This window comes from Pongo pygmaeus, chromosome 1 (genome assembly GCF_028885625.2).
Source record: "Pongo pygmaeus isolate AG05252 chromosome 1, NHGRI_mPonPyg2-v2.0_pri, whole genome shotgun sequence".
Taxonomy (NCBI): Eukaryota; Metazoa; Chordata; class Mammalia; order Primates; family Hominidae; genus Pongo; species Pongo pygmaeus.
In genome coordinates, this window is record NC_072373.2 from 151,179,633 (window position 1) to 151,199,770 (window position 20,138).

At 34.5% G+C, this 20,138-nt stretch overlaps 1 protein-coding gene across 1 annotated transcript in view; it reads left to right on the plus strand.

Moving 5' to 3' along the window:
- Positions 1-20,138, plus strand: part of ADGRL4 (adhesion G protein-coupled receptor L4) — a 124,197-nt gene that overhangs the window by 76,123 nt on the left and 27,936 nt on the right. The window contains exons 8-12 of the mRNA XM_054451997.2: positions 10,024-10,229; positions 15,314-15,487; positions 16,708-16,911; positions 19,067-19,287; positions 19,417-19,483. Of these exons, the coding sequence (XP_054307972.1) occupies positions 10,024-10,229; positions 15,314-15,487; positions 16,708-16,911; positions 19,067-19,287; positions 19,417-19,483 (872 nt within the window). The remainder of the gene's footprint in view (positions 1-10,023; positions 10,230-15,313; positions 15,488-16,707; positions 16,912-19,066; positions 19,288-19,416; positions 19,484-20,138) is intronic.

Consider the following 20,138-nt stretch of genomic DNA (forward strand, 5'->3'; position numbering starts at 1 on the left):
ATACTTATCATGCATTTGATTATGTCATATGTACATGTAACATGTGTGGTTTCCTATAAAAACATTTGATGTATGTACAGTATACAGAATATCCATATTCTTACTTGAGATTTCCATTCTGATATAAATACCTGGGGAGGATTTTGGCTGACAATATGTGGGTCCTTGTCTTACCTCCAGCTTTTGCTACTGTCTGAAATTGTTGAGATTCTAATGAAAATGTACAAAAGAGCTCTGACTTTACTACTCCTTATACAGCAAAGTCACTATATTTGCAGTTCCTTTAATATTTATTCCTCAATAATCCATCATATTCTTCATCATGAGACAAAATTTGTGATTGTGTGAGGAAGAAAAATAGAGATTTTTTAAAAGTAGGTTTTTTTTTTTTTAATTTTGCTTTAGCTCTGGGAGACATGTGCACAACATGCAGGTTTGTTACACAGTTATACGTGTGCCATGGTGGTTTGCCTCAGCTATTCACCCGTCCTCTAAGTTCCCTCCCCTCTTTCCCCACCCCCTAGCAGGCCCTGGTGTGTGATGTTCCCCTCCCTGTGTCCATGTGTTTTCATTGTTCAACTCCCACTTATGAGTGAGAACATGCACTGTTAATTTTCTGTTCCTGTGTTAGTTTGCTGAGGATGATGTCTTCCCGCTCTCATCAAAGTCCCTGCAAAGACATGATCTCATTCCGTTTTATGGCTGCATAGTTTTTCATGGTGTATATGTACCACATTTTCTTTATCCAGTCTATCATTGATGGGCGTTTGGGTTGGTTCCATAAATTTGCTATTGTAAATAGTGCTGCAATAAACATACGTGTGCATGTGTCTTTATAGTAGAATTATTTATAATCCTTTCGGTATATACCCAGTAATAGGATTGTGGGTTCAAATAGGGTGTCTCTGGTTCTAGATCCTTGAAGAATCACCACTGTCTTCCACAATGGTTGAACTAATTTACATTCCCACTAACAGTGTAAAAGTGTTCCTATTTCTTCACAGCCTCACCAGCATCTATTGTTTCTTGACTTTTTAATAATCACCATTCTGACTGGCATGAGATGGTATCTCCTTGTGGTTTTGATTTGCATTTCTCTAGTGATCAGTAATGTCAAGCTTTTTTTTCATGTTTGTTGCCTGCATAAATGTCTTCTTTTGAGAAGTGTCTGTTCATATCCTTTGCCCACTTTTTGATGGAGTTGCTTGATTTTTTTCGTGTAAATTTGTTTAAGTTCCTAGGAGTTGCTGGGTATTAGACCTTTGTCAGATGGATAGATTGTGAAAATTTTCTCCCATTCTGTAGGTTTCCTGTTCACTTTGATGATAACTTCTTTTTTTTTTCTTTTTTTTTAAATTATTATTATTATTATACTTTACATTTTATGGTACATGTGCGCAATGTGCAGGTAATTTACATATGTATACATGTGCCATGCTGGTGCACTGCACCCACTAACTCATCATCTAGCATTAAGTATATCTCCCAATGCTATCCCTCCCCCCTCCCCCCACCCCACAACAGTCCCTGAAGTGTGATGTTCCCCTTCCTGTGTCCATGTGTTCTCATTGTTCAATTCCCATCTATGAGTGAGAATATGCGTTGTTTGGTTTTTTGTTCTTGCGATAGTTTACTGAGAATGATGATTTCCAATTTCATCCATGTCCCTACAAAGGACATGAACTCATCATTTTTTATGGCTGCATAGTATTCCATGGTGTATATGTGCCACATTTTCTTAATCCAGTCTATCATTGTTGGACATTTGGCTTGGTTCCAAGTCTTTGCTATTGTGAATAATGCTGCAATAAACATACGTGTGCATGTGTCTTTATAGCAGCATGATTTATAGTCCTTTGGGTATATACCCAGTAATGGGATGGCTGGGTCGAATGGAATTTCTAGTTCTAGATCCCTGAGGAATCGCCACACTGACTTCCACAATGGTTGAACTAGTTTACAGTCCCACCAACAGTGTAAAAGTGTTCCTATTTCTCCACATCCTCTCCAGCACCTGTTGTTTCCTGACTTTTTAATGATTGCCATTCTAACTGGTGTGAGATGGTATCTCATTGTGGTTTTGATTTGCATTTCTCTGATGGCCAGTGATGGTGAGCATTTTTTCATGTGTTTTTTGGCTGCATAAATGTCTTCTTTTGAGAAGTGTCTGTTCATGTCCTTTGCCCACTTTTTGATGGGGTTGTTTGTTTTTTTCTTGTAAATTTGTTGGAGTTCATTGTAGATTCTGGATATTAGCCCTTTGTCAGATGAGTAGGTTGCGAAAATTTTCTCCCATTTTGTAGGTTGCCTGTTCACTCTGATGGATGATAACTTCTTTGGCTATGCAGAAGCTCTTTAGTTTAATTAGATCTCATTTTTCAATTTTGGCTTTTGTAGCAACTGTTTTTGGTGTTTTTGTCATGAAGTTTTTGTCCATGCTTATGTCCTAAATGGTATTACCTATGTTTTCTTCTAGGATTTTTATGGTTTTGGGTATTACATTTAAGTCTTTAATCCATCTTCAGTTAATTTTTGTCTGTGGTGTAAGGAAGGGGTCCCATTTCAGTTTTCTGCATATGGTTAGCCAGTTTTACCAGCACAATTTATTGAATAAGAGATCCTTTCCCCTTTACTTGTTTTTGTCAGGTTTGTCGAAGATCAGATGGTTGTAGATGTGTGGTGTTATTTCTGAGGTCTCTGTTCTTTTTGGTACCAGTACCATGCTGTTTTGGTTACTGTAGCCTTGTAGTATAGTTTGAAGTCAGGTAGTATGATGCCTCCAACTTTGTTCTTTTTGCTTAGGATTGTCTGGGCTATATGGGGTCTTCTTTGATTCCATATGAAATTTAAAGTATTTTTTTCTAATTCCATGAAATAGTCAATGGTAGTTTGAATAGCATGAATCTATAAATTACTTTGGGCAGTATGGCCATTTTCACAATATTGATTCTTCTTATCCATGAACATGGACTATTTTTCCATTTGTTTGTGTCCTCTCTTATTTCCTTGAGCTGTGATTTGCACTTCTCCTTGAAGAGGTCCTTCACATCCCTTGTTAGCTGTATTCCTAGGTATTTTGATCTCTTTGTAGCAATTGTGAATGCAAGTTCATTCATGATTTGGCTCTCTGCTTGTCTATTGTTGGTGTAAAAGAATGCTTGTGATTTTTGCACATTGATTTCGTATTGTGAGACTTTGCTGAAGTTGCTTACCAGCTCAAGGAGTTTTGAGCCTGAGATGATGGGGTTTTCTAAATAAACAATCATGTCATCTGCAAACAGAGACAATTTGACTTCCTCTCTTCCTATTTGAGTGCCCTCTATTTCTTTCTCTTGCCTGATTGCCCTGGCCAGAACTCCCAATACTATGTTGAATACGGCACTTCCTGTCCTTGTGTTAAGCTCCTCTATCCCAGCGTCACACCCCCTGCATCCACCAGCGGGCGTGTCATCAGCTGTAGTCCAGGGTTTGGTTTTTTTATTTTTATTTTCTGAGATGGTGTCTCGCTCTGTTGCCTGGGATGGAGTGCAGTGGTGTGATTCAGCTCACTGCAGCCTCGATCTCCTGGAGTGGTGAAAGAGGCATCCTTATCTTGTACCAGTTTTCAAAGGGAATACTTCCAGCTTTTGCCCATTCAATATGATATTGGCTATGGGTTTGTCATAAATAGCTCTTATGATTTTAAGATATGTTTCATCAGTATCGAGTTTATTGATAATTTTTAACATGAAGGGATGCTGAATTTTATCAAAGGCCTTTTCTGCATCTATTGAGATGATCATGTGGTTTTTGTCTTGGGTTCTGTTTATGTGATGGTTTACATTTATTGATTTGTGTATGTTGAACCAGCCTTGCATCCCAGGGATGAAGCTGACCTGATTGTGGTGGATACGTTTTTTGATGTGCTGTTGGATTCATTTTGCCAGTATTTTATTGAGGATTTTTGCATCAAGGTTCATCAGGGATATTGGCCTGAAGTTTTCTTTTATTGTTGTGTCTCTTCCAGGTTTTGGTATCAGGATGATGGCTGGCTTCATAAAATGAGTTAGGGAGGATTCCCTTCTCCTCAGTTTTTTGGAATAGTTTCAGAAGGAATAATACCAGCTCTTCTTTTTACCTCTGGTAGAATTCCAGAGGCTGTGAATCCGTCTGGCTCTGGGCTTTTTTTGTTTGGGAGGTTACTAATTACTGCTTCAATTTCAGAACTTGTTATTGGTCTATTCAGGGATTCGACTCTTTCTTGGTTTAGTCTTGGGAAGTTGTATGTGCCCAGGAATTTATCCATTTTTTCTAGATATTCTAGTTTTTTTTGCATGAAGATGTTTACAGTATTCTCTGATAGTAGTTTGTATTTCTGTGGGTCAGTGGTGATATCCCCCTTATCATTTTTATTGTGTCTATTTGATTCATCTCTCTTTTCTTCTTTATTAGCCTAGCTTGTGGTCTATTTTGTTAATTTTTTTTTTCACCAGCTTCTGGATTCATTTTTTTTTTTTTTTGGAGGGGTTTTCGTGTCTCTATCTCCCTCAACTCTGCTCTGATCTTAGTTATTTCTTGCCTTCTGCTAGCTTTTGGATTAATTTGCTCTTGCTTCTCTAGCTCTTTTAATTGTGATGTTAGGGTGTTGATTTGAGATTTTTCTAGCTTTCTATTGTGGGCATTTAGTGCTATAAATTTCCCTCTTAATACTGCTTTAACTGTGTCCCAGAGATTCTGGTACCTTTTTTTTTTTTGTTCTCATTGGTTTCAAAGAACTTCTTGATTTCTGCCATAATTTCATTATTTACCCAGGATTCATTGAGGAGCAGGTTGTTCAACTTCCATGTAAGTGTGTGGTTTTGAGTGAGTTTCTTATTCCTGAGTTCTAATTTGAATGCACTGTAATCTGAGAGACTATTATGATTTCAGTTCTTTTGCATTTGCTGAGGAGTGTTTTACTTCCAATTATGTAGTCGATTTTAGAATAAGTGCCATGTGGCACTGAGAAGAATGCATATTCTGTTGATTTGGGGATAAGAGTTCTGTAAATGTTTATTAGGTCCACTTCATCTGGAACTGAGTGCTAGTCCTGATTATCCTTGTTTATTTTCTGTCTCGTTGATCTGTCTAATATGGACAGTGGGGCGTCAAAGTTTCCCACTATTACTGGATGGGAGTCTAAGTCTCTTTGTAGGTCTCTAACAACTTGTTTTATGAATCTGGCTCCTGTATTGGGTGCATATATATTTAGGATGATTAGCTTTTCTGGTTGAATTGATCCCTTTACCATTATGTAATGCCCTTCTTTGTCTGTTTTGATATTTGTTGGTTTAAAGTCTGTTTTGTTAGAGAGTAGGCTTGCCAACTCCTGCTTTTTTTTTTTCTTTCCATTTGCTTGGTTAATTTTCCTCCATCCCTTTATTTTGAGCTTATGTGTGTCTTTGCACATGATATGGGTCTCCTGAATATAGCACACCGATGAGTCTTGACTCTTTATCCAATTTGCCAGTCTGTGTCTTTAAATTAGGGCATTTAGCCTACTTACACTTAAGGTTAGTATTATTATATGTGAATTTGATCCTGTCATCATGATGCTATCTGGTTATTCTGCACACTAGTTGATGCGATTTCTTCATAGTGTCATTGGTCTTTATATTTTGGTGTGTTTTTGCAGTGTCTGGAACCAGTTTTTCCTTTCCATATTCAGTGCTTCTTTCAGGAGCTTTTGCAAGGCAGGTGGTGACGAAATTCCTCAGCATTTGCTTGTCTAGAAAGGATTTTATTTATCCTTCGCTTGTGAAGCTTAGTTTGGCTGGATATGAAACTCTGGGTTGAAAATTCTTTTCTTAAAGAATGTTGAATATTGACCCCCAATCTCTTCTGACTTGTAGAGTGTCTGCTGAGAGGTCCATTCTTAGTCTGATGAGCTTCCCTTTGTAAGTGGCCTGCCCTCTCTGTCTGGCTGCCCTTAACATTTTTTACGTAATTTTGGCCTTGGAGAATCTGATTATGTGTCTTGGGGTTGATCTTCTCATGGAGTATCTTAGTGGTGCTCTCTGTATTTGCTGAATTTGCATGTTGGCCTGTCTTGCTAGGTTGGGGATAAAGTAAGTTTCTTAGGCTTAGATTTCTCTTATAATTTGTATTTTTCTTAGTCTTTGTATAGTAAACTCTTCAACTAAACAACCCTTTTTAAAAATTGTATCAAAATTCAATGTTGATTCAATTCTGGTACTAGCAAGCAAATTAATGATTAAATAACTGAATATCCTTCTTATATGGATGATGTAACTAATGTGCAAACTTAATAGATTTGTTCCATGTCCATCAGCAGATAGTACAGAACCACTAAAAGCTGATTCTTCTAAAAAGAAATCGGCTTTTCCAGGCCGGGCGCGGTGGCTCGCGCCTGTAATCCAATCACTTCGTGAGGCCAAAGCGGGTGGATCATGAAGTCAGGAGTTCAAGACCAGCCTGGCCAGGATGGTGAAACCCCATCTCTCCTAAAAATACAAAAATTAGCCAGGCGTGGTGGTGGGTGCCTGTAATCTCAGCTACTCAGGAGGCTGAGGCAGTGAATTTCTTGAACCGGAGAGGTGGAGGTTGCAGTGAGCCGAGATCCCACCACTGCACTCCAGCCTGGGTGACAGAGCAAGAATTCATCACAAAAAAAAAAAAAAAAAAAAAATCAGCTTTTCCTTGGTACCTAACTAGCAAGTAAGTAGTTACTATTTCAATTTAATCATTTATCTGTTATCTTAGTGCAATGCATTTAGAAAAAACCCTGCCAATAGTAGAATTTTGTTGTTCTCATATAGGTAAAATTATATTACCTTGAGAAAATAGGAATTATAAAATTTTTGCAAAGAAAATAATAATAATATTTCCTATTTTCTCTAGGTAATATATTTTTACCTATATGAGAACAACAACAACAAAATAGTAAAATACAAATGGAAACTATATACCTCAACACACATATGGTCTCATGGAGAGACACTATTTCATAAAAAGAAATGTTTTCGTATCCTCTATTCTTTCTTGTCATGTTCTAGTGGGAAATAGCCATAAATGAAGCAAAAGTAACTAAGTCATGCTGCCATTGAAACCTTGGCTTTTACTCTATTATACCATATTCTAATTAACCAAGCATAAGTTTTGTATTTAGGAACAAATCCAAAGAATGTGTTAAACTGTTGAAATTTCAAAGACAATTTGGGTACTGTTTGGAAGTTGGAAAAAAGACATTGAAAATACCGATTATAGTGACAGATGATGAAATTGTCATGGAATTAATATCCTGAAGAAGTTTTGTCTGATTGTGTGGTAGCTTTGTTGTATTTAATGATCCCACGTACAAAGTGATATTTGAAAGGGACAGTAATATTAGCTCTCAATAAAGGAGAGTAAGAAAATGTGTTTTTCTCAAGGTTGTATCTTAAAAATAAGGACAAATCTAACACATTGATCAAACCCTCTCAATGATGTCTGCATGTATTTATTAATTTATTGAAAAAATTAGTTAATAAAACACATACATTCTTTAAAACATAAACAGTACCATTGGTAGGAAAATAAAGGAGGCCTATGCAGCACAAGTGGATTTTATTTTGCTTTTTTGAGACAAGGCCTCACCCTGTTGCCCAGGCTAAAGTACAGTGACATGATCATGGCTCACTGCAGTCTTGACCTCCCAGGGCTCCAGTGATCCTTCCACCTGAATCTCCCAAGTAGCTGGGACCAAAGAAACATACCACCATGCCCGGCTAATTATTCTATTTTTTGTAGAGACGTGGTTTTGCCATATTGCCCAGGCTAGTCTCGAACTCCTGCCTCAAGTGATCCTCCCACCTCAGCCTCCCAAAGTGTTGGGATTACAGACCTGAACCACTGTGCCTGGCCCCTGGATTTTTAAATGTATATTTTTTTTATAGACTGAATTTTAGAAGAGTAAGGAGGAAGGGTTGAGAATTAACAGAACAAGATTCAATGCTCTGATCTATGGTTTTATGATAAAAAGATAATAGACTTTTGTTAAGAGATTTCACATACTTATTTTCAAATTACTTATGAAATCAACATTTAGGTGAAAAAATAAAGCAGCATATGAAGCTCTATTGAGAAGTGGTTTTAGTTATTCTCAAGTTAAAGTAGCAATAAAGCAGTTTGAGAGCAATGATTCTCTAAGGAGTTCATTGCATAGTGTATGTGGGTAAAATTGATTTGGGAATTTAACATAAGGAAAAATCATAACTCCTGTCACCCCAGTAGTTTTCTAATAGTTTGGAAGGCTCATGCTTGGACCACAGTAATAAAAAACTATTAATTTCATTCAAAAGAATTAAAAGCAACAAAACAAAATAGGAATAAGGAAGAAGACCTATTGAATGGGAATCTTTAAACAAATATATATAGGTATTAATTCTAAAGTAAAGTCTCCAGAACTTAGCATAGTTATTTGCACTGTGTAAATGCTCAGATATATGTTCTATCAATTAAATTGGAGGCTATGTCTGGTTCCTGGCAATCATATGGTAATGTTAACAAATATAGGAAAGATCTTAGGGCAAAAAGACTAAAGTAAGCATTGCAAAGAAGAAAAATTAGGAAGAATGGATGACGATTTATTAGGAAATGATCTAATCGTCTCAAATTATTCAAAGTTTTTATACCCTTTATTAGTGAATGAACCCCTAATTTTTAACAAAAGGTACAGGTTTGTTAAGAAAATTCAAAGCTAGATCAAGCCTCAAATTAGTGAGAAATCATAGGAATTGAAGAAGTTCAAAACCCTGGGAATGGACAAATAAATACTGAGACAATATATTTGTAAAGGAGGTGAGAAGATATCTTGGAGGATTCTCTGTGGCACCCCTTATCAAAAGTCAAAAATTGATGTTAAATAAATATTTTTCTTCACAAAGAAAAGTGGTAGCTAGTAGATTTTAAAAATCCATCTTATATTTTTGATTCATCATTTGATTTTGAACCATCTTCTACTACAACTCCTGAGATGCCACTGTCCCACGACATGGTTCATCAACTGGACCTGGTCATGTTGATCTAACAGGTATCCAAGTCCTGCCTCAGGCCCTCGTCTGTTTATAGCAAAGGCTGGGATAGTTATCTTTTGGAGTCATAATTTCACTAGCCCAACAATGTCATACTTTCTTTAATATAAGTTTTGTAAGATGGAACTTGAGGAAAATCCTTTATGTAATGTATCTGGGTTTAGCAAGGCTCTTAACAATATCTCTTGAGGTGCCTTTTTAGATTAAGAGAGAAAACATAAATAGCAATACACTTTGGCAACTTCTAGCTCACACAGTCATATCCAAATAAACCTATTTATTCATGTGATGTGGAGGTTTCCAGTTTTGTTATTACAGTCCTTTGTATTTGATGATATTAATATTTGTATTTATGATTTTGTGCTATTTGGTTATATGCTGGTGCACTGCGTTTGGGGAGTTTTAGGGGACATGGATAAATGGCCATCTCTCAAGCAAATAAATTTTCTACCCTGACATTGCATAATTACATGTTATCAATATTAAATAGAAACCATTTTAGTGGGCATAAGTTTGAACTCAGTGGCATGTTACAACTCCTTCATCTCTAAATTTTCTTGATTCTATCAGCCTGTGATAATTTCCTCCCAATACCTCTTAAGTTCATGTATTTATACAAGGACATAATAACTTGAAACTTTATTATTCAAGTGAATACACTTCACACTCTGGTTCTTGGTCAGGATTTTGGTGTAAATTTATCTAGGGCTATTTTTCGTCTAAAGATAGTTTGTGCAAAAGCGATACTACACAGTTCATGATTATCTTTGAATTCTTCAAGGTCAGAGAATATGTCTTACTATGGTTTAACAATGTAGGCATGGGCTTATTGTGGTCTATATTTCAGTATCTGGGGATTTGTATAAATTTCTAATGTAAAATGTTTGTCTATTCAATTTTTATGTTTATCTTAAGAGTCTAAATACACTTTGTTTTATAAGAATTTCACTAAATATACTTATTTGATTGATAGGCAATGTTGCAGTTGCATTTTTATATTATAAGAGTATTGGTCCTTTGCTTTCATCATCTGACAACTCCTTATTGAAACCTCAAAATTATGATAATTCTGAAGAGGAGGAAAGAGTCATATCTTCAGTAATTTCCGTCTCAATGAGCTCAAACCCACCCACATTATATGAACTTGAAAAAATAACATTTACGTTAAGTCATCGAAAGGTAAGCTGTTTTTCTGGTAGTTATTGGCTATGATTGTCATATAGTCAGAGAACTGGACTCTTTGTTGTGTCACTTAAATTATCTGAGTTCTCGAGTTTAAAAATACAGATTTGAAATTAAAAGAGTGAAGTAGTTTTAACTAATTTTCATATAAAATATTTTTGTAGTTTCACAGCTCTTTAAACATTCTAATTAATACCAAAGAATTTATTAATTTAATTCTCTGGAATTAAGAAATATTTTAGTTTTATTTATAAGTACACTGTTTATTTTGGAAATATCCATGGTTTCGAAGAATGAGTTATTAAAAAGTATCACAATCAGAGAAATAAATGTCACTTGTGTAATAAGTGAGGTGTTTGATTAATACTTGTCATTTAAAATAATATTTGAAGGGATTCTGGTGTTGATTAAAAGAAAATTATAGCAACATTTAAAATGTTTCATAAAGAAATTAGTGGAGACCATTTTACTCTTTCATTTTTTATTCTAAATCATTTTTCAGACTCATATATAATTAAAGATATACAATAAAAAAGCATGATCAGAACTGAACAACTATTTAGCTATTTTAGTTAAAAATGAATGGGGGCAACTCAAAATCACAGGTTATTTGCTACCATTTCACAATTGATGTTATCTTAAACTTTCAACAGAATTTCAGTTCTAGTACATGATTCGAGTACTTTCGAAGTTCCATTTGAAGTACCTTGAAGTTGAGCAGTTATATTTGCATTATTATGGGAGGAAAAGGGGCTTTCTAAACAAAAAGAGTATATTTGCTTACACACATTACAAACATGCCACTGTTAAGTAAAAACATCGAAGGTAGAGAGAAACTAAATGTATAAAAAGTGCGGGTAAATAATAGCTCAAACTTAAATAATGGTAAGTACTATGTTGAGGGAAAAAAAGGTATGAAATTGCTTAAGACTGAAAACCAAACTTAGACTTCTTTTTTAGATGCTAAAATGCAAAACACGTTTTTAATACTAGAAACCAAACACTGTTCTTTCACATGGTCTGACGGTTTTTCCGTTTTTTATCAGTGGAATGTTTTGGCAGCTAAAGAGTTGCCAAGAACAACCCACTTCACCAATCCCTGTTTGACAAAGACACAAAACAAAACGCATATTTAAACAAAAACTCTTCACGGTAATTCCTGGGAAAACTTAATTGCTTTTATCTGCCTTTCTGCTCAACTATATTTTCCATTCAAAGTAATGACTGTTATGAAATTTCACCACTTTTCTCTGACAATATACCTGCTTAGTCACTGGTTCCCTCGCTGGGAGAATGAAATTTTGCTCCCATTTTTTCCCCTGAGAAAATAAAAACTATCTCATAAGTAATATCTTCAGTGTCCTGATTCCCTGATAATTTATCTGTGATTTGACTAATACATAATTCTACAGTACCTCAGAAGAATAGTAACAGTAATTATAGTAGTATTAACAATTATCATAGCAATCAATAATTACATAGTGCTTATGTTAGAAACCAGGCAGTATTCTAAGTTTTTTACTTAAAAAAAAAAATTCATTTAATGCTTACAAAAGCCATGTGAGGTACATACTATTATTACCATTTTATAGATGAGGAAACTGAGCCTGTGAGATTAAATAATTTGCTCATGGTCACTCAACAATTAACTGGTAGAAAAAGGTTTCAAGCCCCTGCAGCCTTCCTCCAGAGTCCATGCTCTCGAAAGCTATGATACTCCTGGCCAGTTTGGCCCACTACATCCATCCCAATCTACTTCCCAAGAAATTATGCTCCATCCACCATCTTATCTTTCCTGGATCTCTCCACATTGGTGTCAGTGTCTCAGCTAATAAAAAGACTCAAGTCTCCACCTTATAAAAAAATAAAACCATTCTCCTTTGGTACTGCATCATCTTCAACCAAAAAACCAAAAATTAATAACTCCTCTTACCTTAAGCTTCTAAAAAGTAGATGTAATCTGCTGACTTCCATCTATGGAAGACTCAGATTTAGTTTTCTTACACACATCTTCTGCTATGATACACACACTCCCTCAACTATGCATCCACTCATGCTTACCTCCAATTTTTGGTTAAATCAGTTTTCAGTGTTTATAATAAATACTATAAATTGGTGTGTTATTCACAACTGAATCATGGAGCTCAATCATTTCCCTGGTGTTAATAAATTCCTTTATTTTCACTTGCTTAAATTTCTATTTATCCATTGTTAATTTTTCTCCAAAATCTTTGACAGAATTATAAATCTCTTTTCAAAACATTCAAACACGTGAGCTTATCTATCAGCCAGTTTGTTGTCTTGGAGACATCCTTCCCAAGGCTCTGTAGCCTTAATGCTGACTAGATGATCTACCCCTAGGTCATTTATCAGCCTGGGCATGCCTTCCCTTCCCCCATCATTTTCACATATCATTCAGCATTCACCTCTCTCCTCTCCTGTGTCAGATGCCATGTTTCCTCCAGCAATGTCTTCCTATTTCTTAGTTTATATATGTATTTTGGTGGCATATTCTCCAGTGGCCGTTTGAAAGGGGAAGCAGAGAAGGTCAATTTTTTAAGCTCTTGCATTATCAGGTTTTATATAAATATACATATATACACACACACACACATATATTTTTCTACCTTACCCTTATACTAGTTAGATAAATACCATGGTTCAGAGTTATTTTTTTTTCTCAGATCTTTCTAGATCTTGTTCATATGTCTTTCAGCTTTCAAGGGTAACCTGGAGAAGTTGAATGCAATTAATATTTTAATTAAAATGTATTGTCTTTTGAATGCAATCAGTCTCTTTCTCTTTATCTGTCTCGTAAAGTTTTGGGATCTTTATTCTCAGTATTCCAAAATCTTTAAGATGTACTTCGGTGTGAATCTTCCTTCATTAATTGCAGTAAACATTTTGTGAGTCTTTTCAGTCTGAAAATGTATGGTCTTTGGTTTTAGGGAATTTTCTACGATGATTTCTTGGTAATCTCTCCCTGTACAGTATCTCTGCTCTCTTTTTCTGTTCCTCTTAGTATTTATTAGACTTCCCAGCAGAGCTTCTAATATTTGGAGTTTTTAAACTTTTTCATTCCTATTTTTTTCTCCTAATATTTTTTATTTTTACTTTATACTTTATTTTCACTGAGAAACTTTATTTTTTCAATCCTGATTTTGTTTAATGGGTACAGTATCTCATCTCTCTGAGATATTATTTATATATTTTTTAAAAAAGCTATTTTCTGCTCCCTGCATCATCCTGCTCTTGACTTTCTTTGTTTGGATTGTTCATCTTGGTTCCCTGTCTTTCCTGTTGGAGCTTGTCCTCAGATGTCTGGGAGTTCATGACCACCCATTCACATTTAATAATGAGACACGGTATGCTCTCTTGACCGTGTGGCAGTGGTGTGCTTCACTAGAGTTTTCATCAGGCAGGCTCCTGGCCATGGCATTGGAAGATCCCGAATGTCAGTACCCAAAAGCAGTTTATTTTGGGCCAATCCATTTCTTAGGAAGAAATGTTTTTCCTTTCCTGTCTACTCCAGATGGAAGTCTGGTTGAAAGGATTAGGAAAATTAAGAAAATGTGGTAGGGCATGATGGGAGACCAGTGTGTAAACAGACCTTCACTTAACTCTGTTTTTGAATGTTACGCACAATCACAGCTCAGTTTGGCTCCTCAATTCTAGAGTCCCTCTACTTTCTCTAGAATTAGGCACTTCCCAGGCTCTTTTAGGAACTAAAAGAATTTCAGTTTTCTTCATATAGCTTGACATCCTTGACAAACTTCTAGCAATCTCTCCAATTTTAACTCAATTATCTTTCCAGACTCATTCCAGACAAACTCACACTGTTTTTTTCAGTGCTCCAACTGTTGACCTAAGGGTTGTATTTAGCATCTATCCCATTAAAACAATTATCTTATTGTATTTAAATCATCTGAGTTTCTATCATCCTTGAAGAGCTGATACTTTATCTTTTTGACTGATAATCCTTACTCATTGAACAGTATATATTATACATTTGAAACTCAAGACATGTTTTCTTTAATAAATATTTGTCTGAAAATTTGAGTTTGATTCTATATTACTCCATCTATCAATGTTTAGTCTTAAATACACCTTAAAATCACATATCTTGGCCTCTTAACATAATATAGCATTTATCTCAGAGAGCGTTTATGAGGGTCAAACTAAACAAAATAAGAAAGCAAGCACCTAGTTAAGTGTAAATTGTTATATAACTGTAAATAGTTTTTATTTCTACAAGTTCAATATTTTATTGATAAATTATTATTAAACCAAAATTAGGTATAGTGTTATGATTAGTTAATATAAAAGTATGATAAGGAGAATTCCACTGTTTATGGAATAACTATCACACAGTCTGTGTGTCATCTGTCCCATGTCTGTATCTGATCTTGTCTTCACTATTCTTTACCTCACTCACTGTGATCTAACTTAACTGGCTTCTACAAGTTTCTGGAATGCCTCTGGTCAGCCTCACTTCAGAGCTTGTCCATTTACATTTCCAACTATTTAGAACCCTCTGTTCCCAAGTCTGTTGGACCCCCACTTCACTTCATCGAAGTACTTGCTTAGACATAATCTAGGAGACGTCCCCTTGGACAATCCTCTGTATCACTTTCTTTGTTCTTACCCAGGGTTACTTTTCTCATTGAATAAGTTTTCATCTCTAACTAGAATTTAATGTCAACAATGCAAACACGTTTTTATGTTTTGTTCACTGTTGTATTTTTAGTACCTGGATTAATGACAAATATCTAGTAAATACTCAACAAACATGTATTGAATAAAGATACATATGATAATTATGCACTGTGGTAAATGACATATGAGTAATTTACTGTAATGAAAATTATCACAGGTTTGTGAGACAAAATTGATAAAATATAGCATTGTTGCAATATAAATTTCCATTCTTCCACATAGCAGCCTTTATTTGTTATCATTTGTTTTGTGTTTTACTGTTAAGGCATTGTTTCAATCACATTAATGGTATTTTAAATACGACAAAATCAATACTATATATGTAACTTTTTCTCTTTTTCATCAGTAAAATATCTTTTTTTCAGGTCACAGATAGGTATAGGAGTCTATGTGCATTTTGGAATTACTCACCTGATACCATGAATGGCAGCTGGTCTTCAGAGGGCTGTGAGCTGACATACTCAAATGAGACCTACACCTCATGCCGCTGTAATCACCTGACACATTTTGCAATTTTGATGTCCTCTGGTCCTTCCATTGTAAGATAATTTTCCCCTTCATATTTATAAATGTTGCTTTTTCTGGTTTTTTTTCCATGTCATTCGAGACAATATTTAATTTTTTATATATTTTTCTTGGGTTTAGATAGCACATTTAGTATAAGAGATAAAACCCCAACAGGATCTTTCTTTCTGTCTGTTTTCCTACCTACCTTCTAAAACATATCTAGTATGCATTTAAGGTTATTTCTAGTCTAAGACTTATCTAGTCTGTAATATCTGGTAGATTACATATTAAATTAGCTTGTAATGCTGCTTTCAAGAGCCATTTTCCCATTTTAATGTACCACGGAATTTAAAGGCACTTTTTTGTGATGACAGTTTATTTTTACTCATGACAAAGCTCCTGAAAATATTTGACAGTTGGGCAATAAGTATTAGCACACTTGTAACTAACATCATGTTTTTAGCAATGTAGAACCCCACAAGATTTTTAAACATGAAGAATCTCTCTAAGGTGAATAGTTTCATGATAGGTATCTTACTTTTGTGATATCTTACTTACATTGTATATTTATCACATAATTTCTTATTTTATAGCTCTGTGCTATCATCTCCATTTTAATATATTTATTTATAATCTATCATTAAATATATAAAGTAACCAAATAAATCTACCTAAACATAATGTCAGTCCTAACAATGATTTTTTCCTGAACTTAAGCAAATAAACATCTATTCTATATATAAACGTAAGTATTCATCTAGTTAGGATAAAACCAGCATTTTCTATTTCAAAGTTTCTGAACAATATTACTTGATAATCCTTATATTCTGCATTGCTAACACCTTTGTTTCACGTGTTTTAGATGAATCACTGCATATGACTTAGTCTTACCACTGATAAATCTGTTTTAATTAACCATGTTCACATTATAATAATCTATTGCCTTTCTAATGTAGTGAAATTAATGAAGATAACATTGTTAAACCATGTACTAATACTAATACTATGCCTAGAAAAATATCACCAATTACAGAACTGTTAAAGTGCTACATGATTTACATCAGATTTATGTGGATATTGAGGATTTTCAAAAGTACAAAATTTTTCTCATCTAAATGCATATTTATATTTTTACATTTTATGAACATTTTGATTAATGTTTCACCAAAAAAGGAAGTTCATTATATGTTGTAGTTCCTTTGACAAGTTACTGAGTTATTCTTTTAACAGCTTTATTATTATTTTCCCTTAGGGTGTTAAAGATTATAATATTCTTACAAGGATCACTCAACTAGGAATAATTATTTCACTGATTTGTCTTGCCATATGCATTTTTACCTTCTGGTTCTTCAGTGAAATTCAAAGCACCAGGACAACAATTCACAAAAATCTTTGCTGTAGCCTATTTCTTGCTGAACTTGTTTTTCTTGTTGGGATCAATACAAATACTAATAAGGTATGTAGGCATCCTAATCTCTATTTTTGTCCTATGATATGTGTACTTTCTTAAATGTATATGTCCTAGAAACATTAATTGTAATTTAGGGTTTAATGGGGCAGACATACTCTATAATTTGTTCTTCAGCTATCCTTGCTAAGTTTGATAATGCTAACACAGCTAAGCAAACTACTTATCAAGTCCATTCAGCAAAAATGGCCCTCATTATGACGAATTATTGGGACAAATTACAACTTTGCAACAAACTGAATCAATACTTTTTTGTTGTTCTGTTTTGTTTTTAAATGGACGTTAAATAAAGGCCAAGGAGAGAGAGAATTAGAAATAAAGTTTATCTTAGAATAGGGACTGAACAGAAATGCAGTCACAGTTTATAGGTTGGAATGTGATAAATTGGTTTTACCTAGTATCTTTTCTAACTTCCCATTTCCCAAGATTATTGATTTTGAACCATTTGAACCTTCCCAGATGGTTTCATATTGTATTGGTCTGGGTCCTCCTAGAAGCAGGTGTTAAGATGGGGTTAAATATGCAATAGATTTATTAAGGGAATTGCTGGTGAGAGCAAATGGGAAGAGAGGGGCTTGGAGAGCTATCAGACCAAGATTCGGGTATGATCCTGAGGGAAGAAAAGAAGAGTGGGCAAAAGCATTCCACACAGTAATGCAGTTCTAATGAAAAGTCAGCACAGGTGTCAAGGAGTCCTCTTGGAAGTACTTGAGCCAATGTTACCTGTCAGGGGAATCTTTTTGTCTCTCAGGAGCAGGAATCCTTTGTAAGAGGAATCCTTTGTGTCTCACAGCAGTAACCCTACTGTGCTCAGTCATGGGCTGGCAGCAGCCTATGGGAAGTGGGAACAGCAATGGATTTCCTACAGCTGCAGCTGAAGCCTTAGGTCAGTTGCACTCCTTGCAGTTGGAGATTGGAGAAGTGTATTCTCATGACCACAAAAAGTGAAATTGCCTCCATATTTCCATTCTTAGAAATCTTTCAAAGACTGAAACTAACAATCAGTTAGCAAGGTTTTCTTCTGAAGTAGATGGCAAGAAGTGTTTATTTTAAATAGTATACACTAGACTGTAAACTCCTTATCTATTTTTATGTTTTGCAGTGGTATTCGTTACACTTTTCAATTTTATGTATCTCCCACTATCCTCCAATGCCTAGTTCCTCTTTCAGTTACCTTCCACCATTATCTTCACCCCAAAACTACTCATTATAGTGTTTACTTTCAACTACTTTTCACCTATTAAATTTGTCCCATTTTTCCAGTCATATCTCAAATCTCACTTCCTTGCTAAAGTGATTTCCAAATTTTAATTGCCAATGATCTTTCTGTTCCCCAGCCTTACAGAGTACTCTCTAACATATTTTAGTATGTCATCTCATTAATCTTGAATTATATTCTGTTTTTTTAATGGGATAGGTACGTAAGTATGTATTATGTTATCTCTCCCATGTTACATACCTTTAGCTTTACTAGTATGGGAAAGTGTAACCACGTCTTTTTCTGTTATTTCTTATAGGTCTAACTTTAGTTCTAGATAAGAAATAAACACTGAAAAGTATGTTTAAGTGAAAGCCATCTCAAATTTACATGATAATCTTAACAGTTGAAAGTAATTCTATAATGGATATTTTGATAAAATATATTATTAATCTACTTTGTAAATTTTATTTTTGTCACCTAAGATATTTATTTTATTTTGTTTAGCAGAGTATTGTAAGTCATTTTCATTCTTTGAGCATGAATAAAATAAAGGAAAAGAGAGGCATCTCCAAAACAGAAATCAACTTAAATCCTAACATATTCGCCAAGATACCATGGTTTACATGTGAATAATCCACAATTTATCACATAACATAAATATATAAAAGTTATAAACCTCTGGACAAAAACAGTAACTTAGTTCTATCACAAGATCGGTTAATATTTCATGTTGATGAAGCACAGTTGTTTTTCTAAATCAGCTAGAACTAGTGCATCTTTAAGAACTGACATGATATTTTAATATGACTAATCATTATATAAAGCGGCATACTTTATAGTATAAAGAAAGTTGTGATTTACAGCGAAAGTAGAGATTGTATGTTATGATAATTTTAAAACAAACACTGCCAATGTTTTGTTTTTTTTTTCTTTGATTTCTAGCTCTTCTGTTCAATCATTGCCGGACTGCTACACTACTTCTTTTTAGCTGCTTTTGCATGGATGTGCATTGAAGGCATACATCTCTATCTCATTGTTGTGGGTGTCATCTACAACAAGGGATTTTTGCACAAGAATTTTTATATCTTTGGCTATCTAAGCCCAGCCGTGGTAGTTGGATTTTCAGCAGCACTAGGATACAGATATTATGGCACAACAAAAGTGTAAGTTAAAATGATTTCATGAGCATTTGAAATATAATTTTGAATGTGCTTTGCATATCTTTGATAATTTTGCTATGTTAAAGTACATGCAAACATATTTATAGATTCTATCTTTTATTTACTTTTCAGATGTTGGCTTAGCACAGAAAACAACTTTATTTGGAGTTTTATAGGACCAGCATGCCTAATCATTCTTGTATGTATATATAAAATTGTTATTATAATTCAAAAAAGTGATGATCATAGGATGCTTAAAATTTCCAGCAATAAGGTGTTATTCCAAAAAAAAAGAATTTGAATATTTTACAGTATATCACTTATCAGCATTTTACATATACTGTAATTGAAAACTACATGTATATCTTTTAAATTCAAAGCTATTACAATTCATTTGCCCCTCTTGATGGAGTATAGATGTCTGCATAACATAGAGGAAAAAGCATTTTTTGCTTATCAGTAATACCTCGGCATACTTCAACACAGAGAGTGTGCCAACCAGCTGATAATTTGGCATTTTAGATGTTTATGTTATTTAATCTTTTGTCGATGATCGGTCATCTTTGAAGATTAGACTGTCATCTTTATAGTTTTATCATCTTTATGTACCCTGTCATCATAAAGTGATTTTAAACTAAATTGCAACATCAGAGACAAGAACCCACTATTTCTCATGAACAGACAAGTCATGTATTGAGATAGTCCTATTTCAGCAAGGAAGAGGGCCTTTTAATTCTTATTGGAAGTGGTTTCAAACCTACAAATTTGGCAGGCATTATATGTTCCATTCTAAATAAAGACATTTTTATATGTCTGAAGAGCATTTCTAAGTGCTGAAAGTTTTCAACAGTCTT